This window comes from Solanum stenotomum, chromosome 1 (genome assembly GCF_019186545.1).
Source record: "Solanum stenotomum isolate F172 chromosome 1, ASM1918654v1, whole genome shotgun sequence".
In the NCBI taxonomy this organism is placed as follows: Eukaryota; Viridiplantae; Streptophyta; class Magnoliopsida; order Solanales; family Solanaceae; genus Solanum; species Solanum stenotomum.
Genome location: NC_064282.1, coordinates 1,514,536 through 1,524,516, shown reverse-complemented (window position 1 = coordinate 1,524,516; position 9,981 = coordinate 1,514,536). Strand labels below are relative to the sequence as shown.

Below are 9,981 nucleotides of genomic sequence, written 5' to 3'. Positions count from 1 at the left end.
GTGGTGTTTAGAATAGAAAAATGTGAAGCTATTTATCGAGGAAAGACCACAGTTTTTTATTATTATTTTAAAAAAGAATATTATTTTTTAAAAAAAAGAATTTTTTTTTTTTTTTAAAAAAAAGGACAGAACACGGGTGTTTTGGGGTAAGTGAATAAGAGGAGTTATGGACAAAGTGGGGGCCAAAACCCATTGGGTTTTAGGGTTCTATTTATGACAATGAGGACCCTTCTCATTAATTAACGATGAGTTACCAATATTCATATTTGAAAAACAAATAAATAACAATAATAATAAAAAGATATTTGAAAAAAAAGATTAAAATAATTGATATTTTTGAAACATGGCTTTCACTGATCTAGGAAGGTTACAAGTTTCAACAACAAAAGTATTAATGATACTTGTTTCTATTTCCAACATCCTGTCTCAACACTTATGTTCATTTTCTTTTTCAACAGAATACACCTTCATTCTTTTTATATGTATGATGACTAATTTTATTTATAATGAGATATTAATTAATTTAAATTCGTGTAAAATTCGGATTCGAAATGTTTAATTATGATGGATGGAGGTGTTCTGTTCTATCAAATCTCACTACACACGTAGGTCAAGCTCGAATTGTAGATATTTATGATTATGAGTAAATTATTTTCTATACTTGAAGGTTTTTTATTTTCTAATTATAAGATGAATTAAGATTAATTACTCCATTCTAAAATTAGTTCAAAAAATGGAAATGATCAGAACTATTATTATTAATAATGAGATACATTAACAAATAACAACCCACCTACCGATGTGGGACTACTAATTACATTTCAAGTACTTTTAATGTCTACACGAAAATTCAATTATTAGATTAAATAGTACTAAAATATAATTTTCATAATTTTGATAATGACATAATTGCTCCTCAAATTATTTTCCACGTATTTGAGGAAGGTATTTTTGTATATAATAATATTTTTTTTCAAAATTATATGATACAGATTATTTTTAATTTACTAAATTAAATCAAATAATGGACAAAAATAATTTCATCATTACTTGAGGACTATTCTTATACACGTTGTCAAGCGATCCGTATATCTTGCACAAGATGGAGTGAAGAAATTGAGTTCGGAACCTAAATAAGCCACAAAAAGATGAAAGTAACCAGATCACTATTCTAGTAAGTAACTAAAATAAGCTTAGTGGAAGAAAAAATTTTGTTTTATACAATATTCCAGACGTTTCCATTAGACTCATAACGTGTATATTTTAATATATAATGGAACTATTTTTTACACTTTGTAAAACGGAACTTTTCTTGCATTTTGTAAAGTGAAAATTTTTCTTACACTTTATAAAATGGAAGAAAATTACACTTCAAGAAAAGTTACTTTTGCGAAATTCAGAATATATATATATAAATACGTCAAATTTTACATTTCAAAAGTTGAATTTCTGATCATGTTTTTTTGGAGAATTTCAAATTGCATATTCAATCATTAATTATAAATCATGGCTTCATATCGTATGTCCAAACACAAGCTAGACACCATCAAATCTATTTTTGTACTGATGAAATAGCGTGGTGTAGATTGTTGCTCGCGAGCCAGTGGAACCCAAATGATGTTGTTTGACAGAATATTATTTTTATAATTAGTTTTAATTTACCTAAAGGAAAAATATAAATATTTCATATTTGACTAATCCTTTGATTCTTGGAGTAAGAAATAGTTCCGTTATACAAGGTGTAAAAAATAGTTTCGTTATATATTAAAATATACACGTTATGAGACTAACGGAAAACGGTTGGAATATGGCATAAAACAAAAAATTTTCTTTCACTAAACCTATTTTAGTTACTTACTAGAATAGTGACTTATTTTGGTCACTTATATATTTTTATGGTTTATTTAGCTTTGGAACTCGAAGAAATTAGGGAGGAGTAATAAAGTAGTACTCTGAGAGGTACGAAAAAGGAACCTTACTTTTTTTGAATAGTGTTTGTTTTTTTTTGAATGTTTTGTTTCTATTTTTCTTTGATTCTATTAAGATAGAAAGAAAGTTGATGAGAAAGGCATGTGCACTAGTCTCGTAAAAGTACAAATAAAAGACTATTTGCAGGTTTGACTATAGCCGTTACTTACATCGTTATTGACAGTATCACAATATCCTAGATATATATATATATGGTCTTTTCATTTTTAACGTCAAATATTTTATTTCTTAAGAATCTTTCAGACCTAGTTAGCCAAGATTTTCTGTGTGAATCAATAAATGTTTAACCAACTCCAACTACCAATGTAACTGATTCTTTTAAATTTGTCCCTAAAAACCAATTTGCCTTCGATCTTTGAGTCTAGGGTATCCGGAAACAACCCTTACGTAATTTTATTAGATAGGAATAAAGTTTGTATTGACACTAACATCTTAGCTTATTAACGGTCACAATTTGTAAGATTTTACTAGATTTGTTTTTGTTATTGTTATTGTTGTTGTTCATGTGAAGTGACATTTGGTAATAGAAAATTACAAAAGATTCAAATTTTATACGTTATGAATAATATTCATTTTACTCAATTGATGCTCCTCCAAATTGTTTGGTTTCTTCTTTGGGCTAAATTATCGGAACCTATCATCAGTCCAAATAATTATTTAGTTCTACAGTTTAAAACGTTTTTTCCTTTCATCATAGGAACTAAAACTCCAATGTTTAATAAAGAATCGATATATCTAATTCATCTCGTCATATTCCTTGATGGAGTTCTTGTATTATATTGTTGGTGATAGAAAGATTTGAGATTGGGATTTCCTTCTTCAAAGTGGTCCAAGACAGACAATATTGATCCCCATATATATCCAAAGTCCAATATATATGATCACCACAGAATTAACTAAAATTCCCAAACAAAGCCTTTGGCCCTATTATGAGAGAAGAGAGAAAAAAAAAAAAGGGTAGTTAGAGACATTAGGAATTGCTTGCATGTTCTAAGGCTGAGATATAGATCCACATACCTATCAATCCTTCATTGATGTGTTACTTTCCTTACATAAGTACAACACTCTCGAGAATTAATAAGACTAGTTTATTCAAGATTTTAATTAGATGATGAGATGATATTTTATAAATGCGGGGTAGATTCTGAATTTTAAAGTTTATGAATTTCTACAATAATTTTAAGTTAATATACAATAATAATCAAAATAACGGACCAAGTGTCAACTTCAAACTAAATATAATTATGTATCTCAATCATTTTTTAAAAACAAAAATACATGGTCTAGACAAAAGTTATTGAATTCACGTGAATTCGGGTGGAGTGGGTTAGACTTAGGGGTGGGCATAAATATCGGAAAACCGAAAAACCGAACCGAACCAAATTATTTCGGTTCTTCGGTGTTTCGGTTCGGTGTCGGTTCTTTTTTTTTTAAATTTCGGTTCTTCGGTTCAGAGTTCGGTGTAAGGGTTCTGAAACTACGGTGCACCGAAGAACCAAAGTTTTATTAAATAAATTTAAAAATATTTAAATTATATTATTTAATAATACTTACTACTTCCTCCGTCCCATTTTATGTGGCAATATTTGATCGGACACGGAGTTTAAGAAATAAATGAAGACTTTGAAGTGTTTACCAAATTGCTCTTTAAAAAGTAGACTCACTTTTCTCTCTCTTCATAAATGTATTTGAGTGAGTATTATTTTAAGATTAAGTGGGACCAACAAGGATAAAAAAAAAATTGTACCTTTAAATACTTATCATATAAGGAAATGTGACATTCTTTTTGGAACTGACCAAAAAGGAAATGGTGCCACATAAAATGGGACGGAGGGAGTATATCTTTTGACTCAAAAAATTTACCTGGCCCATTTCAAATTTTAAATTTTGGAGCCTAAACAAAATAGTAAAGGGCACATTTTATCATTTACACTTCAAAACAGTAAAGGGCACCCAATCTAAATAAAACTATTTTGATGTTATTACTTTTTATTGTTAGACTGTTAGTTGTTACTTTGAAGTTTGAAATGTGAAGTGAACAACAATTGTTACTTTATCATATTTTCTCTTTATTTTTATTCACACCGAAAAACTGATTTAAGAACATTGAATTAAACTGAACCGAAATTTGATTAACCACCCGACTCCCTCATTAGTTGGAGAATAAACATCAGGTTGTTTGCTAAGATGGATTTGAGCAATCCTCTAACTAATTTTTGGATTGAGTTAAGATCAAAATTCGTTTTTTTATATGGTATCAGAGTATAGGTGAAGAAGGTTGAGTTAATCCCGTCATATCTTAACAAATAACAACCAGTTCACCAGATCCTCCCCTGTAAATATGTAATTATTACTCTTTTTTTATTTATTTTCGATCTCCTCTAAAAGACAAGAAAGTCTTGTTATTTCTTTAACAATTTACGATCTGTAATGGACCTATCCGTCGAATAAGAATATATATATATATATATATATATATATATATATATATATATATATATATATATGATGATGAAAAAAAGAAGAAACGAACAGATCTTGTTGGATTTTAAAAGAATCTAATGTATATACTGTTTATTAATATGAGTAATTTTTCCAACTAGAAAAGAAAACAGAGCAATTTTATTGTCAAAAAGGTAAAAACAGTTGAAGAATGGCCTTTTCTGTTTTCACTTGTTCTCTAATTCTTTCTTCTCGATTTACGTAACATAGTTAGGATGTTGAAAGTCAAATTTCTTTATTTTGATCATATATTTGGAGATACGATTTGTAAGATTTTTGAAAAATAACTTACTATATAAAAAAAATATTAATTTAAATATTTGAAAAACATATTCATAAATCAAATATATCATATAAAATGGCACATCTAAAATATTATTATACGTAAACTTTTCAGCGTATGAAAAGAGGGAAATACACATGCAAGAAAGAGAGTATATAGTAGGTGCATAAAGTAATAGTATGCCAACTATTACTATTTGAGAAGTATATTTTGATTAGAGCTGTCAAAAAAGGTCGGCCCAGCCCCACCAGGTCCAAGCCTCGCAGGCCAAGAAATTTGAAGTGATAGGGCGGGCTGGCCCTTCATTTGGAAGAGCCTGAAAATGCTCAACCCAACCCAACCCTAGAAGGGCAGGGGGCTGGGGCGGGCTAGTCCTTCTTTTTTTCATTTCTTTTCTTTTCAAACTTATAACTCTATAACATCAAGAAAATGAGAAGATTTTCAAATCAAATATGACAAACAATGGTGTTGTTTTAATAACACTAGCAAAAAAGTCTAGTGTAATTAGCATGTATCTCGCATACCAGATACACGAGCGAGATACGAGAGTGACAAGTAAGATTGGAGGGAGGCGAGGGCATGAGATTTGTCTATGCATCCTAGATACATGCGAATCTACTTGGATAGAGTGTATCTAGAACAAATTAACCTAACTTTGAGTCTATATATTCTGAGATACATGTATTTGGACATACCAAAATCTGGTAAGATTCATAATATTACAACACAACGTGTATTTAAGTAATTAGATTATATACTAGTGAGGTTATGGTAAGTCACTCTTAAATAAAAAGTTTTGGCCCATGAGCTGACCCCAGCCCGGCCCTAATCAAGCCTCAAGGGTCAAAGACTTATATGAGCCGGGCTTATAAGCCCTAATTTTAGATGAGCTTGAAAAATCATATCCCAACCCTACCCCAATAATGGGTTGGGTTGGGCTGACCCCATGGGCTACGCCCATTTTGACGGCTCTAATTTTGAACATGAATCCTTCAACTCTATACTTATTAGTTAACTACATCACAAGTGGCAAGCGACGGTGTTCGTGATGGTGCTTCAGGATTTCAATGTAATCACGACTTATTTGTTAGTAGATGATAACTATAGTTCCATGCTTCGAGCCTTACGAATCACTACTAAAGAAGAAATGCGAATATTTCCCATGGTGCGTTAGGGGAACTTCTGATTGATTATTTTTAATTTGTGTAGTTTCTAAATATATGTGTTTATATTTTCAAAAAACTTAAGAAAATTATATTTAGATTATTCACACACACCTAGTCCTATAGTAGAGTAATATTTTTTGTTTTTTTTGGGAAATTAAAGAATGAGTGGTCCCTGTACTGAGCAAAGCACGGAGAAGTGTACAACAAATTATCAGTAGTGAGCCACAAATATCATCTATGGGTTGTATGATGGTGACCCATACCACATGGAGGCCATGTTACTCTCTTCAAGCCCCCCAAATATGTTTTTAGTAGGCGTTTGATCATATAATTTGAAGTTTTAATTTGAAATCAGTATTTATATATATGATATTTACACAAAAATTTAATTTCGAATTCAAATTCTACAAACAAAGGTTTAACTCAAATATACCACAACTAGCTGTAGTAAAGACAATACTGTGGCCCCTGTGTGATATCAACATCATTTACGTACTTGAAACTGTCTTGTTTATTTCACTCTGTCATTCATATGCTCTAATTTTTAGCCTCAAATTTTATATGGTCCTATAATTGATTTTTTTTTTAAAAAAAACATACTTACCCTACTTCCAAGGACCATGCTTCCTGATTTTTTTTTTTTAATCTTAGTATAGTTACTATAAATGATAAAACTTGAGGTCAAGGATTTGAGGGGACTTGAAAATCATAGCTCATAATAGGTGATATCCAAAATGGACCATCCTTTGATTGTAGCTCTATTTTACCATATTAGACATCACATATATGAATAATTAGAACCCCGCAACTCTAACAAGTTAGACTTCAGAACTCATAAATTTTAAATTCATAAACGATTCAACATGGGTTGTTTTCACGGACTGGGAGGTGAGATATAGTAATTGTCGGTTCATAATATATATGTAGTGTACCATATTAGACATCACAGATAAGAAATATGAGAGCTAAAGAGAAATAGAGGGCCCAGAAAACATGAATATGATAAAATAGGAAGTTTCCAGGAAATATACTCATCATGTATGGAACTTCACCACTTCAAATTTGTGAAAAGTTAAGGATAAGTAATATTATTGAAAGCTTTAACGTTGTCCACTCATGATTTCAGTCAAATATGATTGATTTGTCATATAGATCGAATGAATAATTTGATCCGAAGCCATGTTAATTTAATCTATGAGTCTATTTGGCACTTAAAAATTCTAAATCCTGAATCCGCTATTATAATCAAGAAAAGAGGTTTACAAGCTAGCAACAGAAACATTTATAATCGACCCCAGACAACGCATGCTCATTCATACAAATTCCAGAATCCAGATATACCTCAAGCAACAAATGAATTATCGAATGTCGAAAGTTTATTTAACTAATTATTAATATTAATTTAATTCAATACTTATTAAAGTACTCCTACATAAAAGAGAGCTAAAAAGGATAAAACATATATATATATATATATATATATATATATATATATATATAAACATAGTTAAATCAAAGGGATAATCCACCCTACCCCTAATTACATATGCACTCCATTATTAAGATTAAGGAGCTGTGAAAATGTGAATTAACAGCCCTAAGCGGATTGACGATTTGAAATTTATTGGTTCTTGCCTAGATTTCAATCAGTTTAGGTTCACAATAAAATATTTATAATTTTTTTTATAGTTTTCTAATAAACACTAGGTAAAAACTATTAGGTTCATCAAAATCCATAACACTTGTTCAAGAACATTATGTTTCAACAATAAAATGTTGTAGTTTGGTGGTAAGTAGGTACCAATTCATTCCTAGTTCATCTTTGGTAGAGTATAATATATCATCTCCAAAATGGGACTTTTTTATGCAAATTTAAATTAGTCGTGTTCGAAAATAAATATCTAATCAGAAACACACCTACAAAATACTTAACATTATGTTTGCGGAAGTCTTTCATATCATTGCTTTTGCTCAATGTTACTGTAAAATATGAATCTTTTGGCCTAATTCAACTTCAAAAACTAACTTACGGGGAGGATAATTCAAGTCCACCAATTTCCCATTCCTTTTCCAATGCGGGACTTCTTAATTAATACTAATTTCAATTATACTTAATTGGATACAAAAATAGATAAGATGCATTAAATTAAAAATACAGAAAATTTGAGAGACAGATGTATCCAAAAATGACAAATTAAATAGATTGGAAACACTGAATTCACTTCTCTCACAGGGTGCTTAAGAACACCACTGCAAGGAAAAAATTTCCAACTAACCCATAAAAAAAAAAAAAGGGAACATTACTAATATCCATGTGATTCCTAGGTCAGGATTAGAGGAAACTCTGATGTTACAAAAAAAAAAGAAGTAAAGAATGATGTTACAAAAAAGAGAAGCAAATTGCTTCATCTTGAACACACATCCTTCTTCACTCCAAAATTAACAATTCACACTTTTTCTTGTTTCCAAATAATTTACTAACTCAGTATGGAAGTAAGTGATTGGAAAATGAATTCTTCACAAGGAATTGTGATGCCCATGTCATGATTAAAGCCAAATTCTTCCTCAGCGCAACGAAGGAGACATTGAAACTCAGGATTAGTCAAGAAAGAAATTGGTACGATGTATCGTGTTCTATTCTTTCCAACGTAAACTGCAAAATGTCCTTTTGGTACGTCAATCGGAAAGTGGACTTGATGCTTCTTGCTCAAACTAGAACACTTTTTCAAAATTTGCTTCAAAAGTACAACTTGTGGAAGCTTGGCCATTTTGGTATGTATTTCTTGTAGAAAGTTGAGAGATTTAGTAATAAGAAATAGACTACTTTTTATTTTTTGATATGAGATAATATGGTGTTTGGAATATGATGAAGGTATTTATGAAGGAGAATTGGCCCTACTATCTTTATTTTATGTGGATTTTAAAGAATAGGACAATGTGGGGGGCCAAAGCCCATAGGGTGTTATGGTTCTATGTTAGTCTCCTAGTGACAAATAGGACCCTTCTATTTCCACTTGGTTGTAATTTTACCTAAAATATTTACCAAACTTTATTTGTTAGATTTAACAGAAACAACAAAAATAATATATAATCTTATTATTGGTGAAGTTTGAAGAGCTTAGAATATAACTAAAATTACCAAAATATCCTATTAAAATGATTTTTTTTTTAAAAAGGTACAAAATTACACCTCTCAAAAAGTTTATCGAGTTTCAATGTTTTGTACCAAATCGAATAATGAAAGAAATTCATTTGTATGTACTATCGTGATGTATAATTTGAACATTTCTCAATGACAATGAGACATAAATAATTATATAACATACATTAGTTTGAGAAAAACACTGACATTAGAATAAAACAGATTGATCTTTAAACAAGACCAAAGGGCACTGTAGAGAAATCACGGACGAGCAAAATAAGTGTACTCACAAGTACCAAATACGAACCTTTCTTTTTCAGAAAATGTTTGGTTTTTAGTGAATGTTTGGTTTCTGGTTTTGTTTGATTCTATTCAGATACTACTAATAGAAGAAAAGTAATTTACTTGTTAAAACAACAATGATTGGTCTTCTTATAACGTATGGACCGAATTTAATTTTAGGATATATATGAGTTAGAATCAAGATCTAATTTTACATGGTATCAAAGTAGAAATATCCATTCCACTCAATATTGACCCCAAAAATAAATTTATGCATGCACCAGATGCTAAGCATTGTATTTGAGGTGTTGAAGAATGACAAAAATCTTACATCAATAGTAAATGAGTTGAGTAGATTTCTTATAAGACTTGGACAATCCTCCTTCTTTAAAACTATCTTTCGAATTGTAAGTCAGACTCAAGACCTAATTTTATATTAGATGCATGTAGTAAATTTTTATATAGAAATACCTTTTGATTTTTCCGTCCTATGGATTCCTTTCTTTTTAATTTTTTCGTGTAAACTTACAAATGTTAACCTATTCCAACTAACAAGGTAATTGATTGAGCATTAATTTGGATTTGTCTGTAAAACCAATGTCAGCTAATTGGAATCA

The 9,981-nt window shown here is 30.1% G+C and overlaps 1 protein-coding gene across 1 annotated transcript; it reads right to left on the bottom strand.

Moving 5' to 3' along the window:
- Positions 1 to 8,094: 8,094 nt before the first annotated feature.
- Positions 8,095 to 8,791, bottom strand: LOC125851470 (auxin-responsive protein SAUR50-like). The gene has a single exon (XM_049531259.1). The coding sequence runs from the start codon at positions 8,706 to 8,708 to the stop codon at positions 8,418 to 8,420; it is 291 nt and encodes a 96-aa protein (XP_049387216.1). The 5' UTR covers positions 8,709 to 8,791; the 3' UTR covers positions 8,095 to 8,417.
- Positions 8,792 to 9,981: the final 1,190 nt, after the last annotated feature.

Excerpts from the sequence above, each read along its gene's own strand:
- LOC125851470 (XM_049531259.1), bottom strand. The coding sequence starts at position 8,708 with ATGGCCAAGCTTCCACAAGTTGTACTTTTGAAGCAAATTTTGAAAAAG.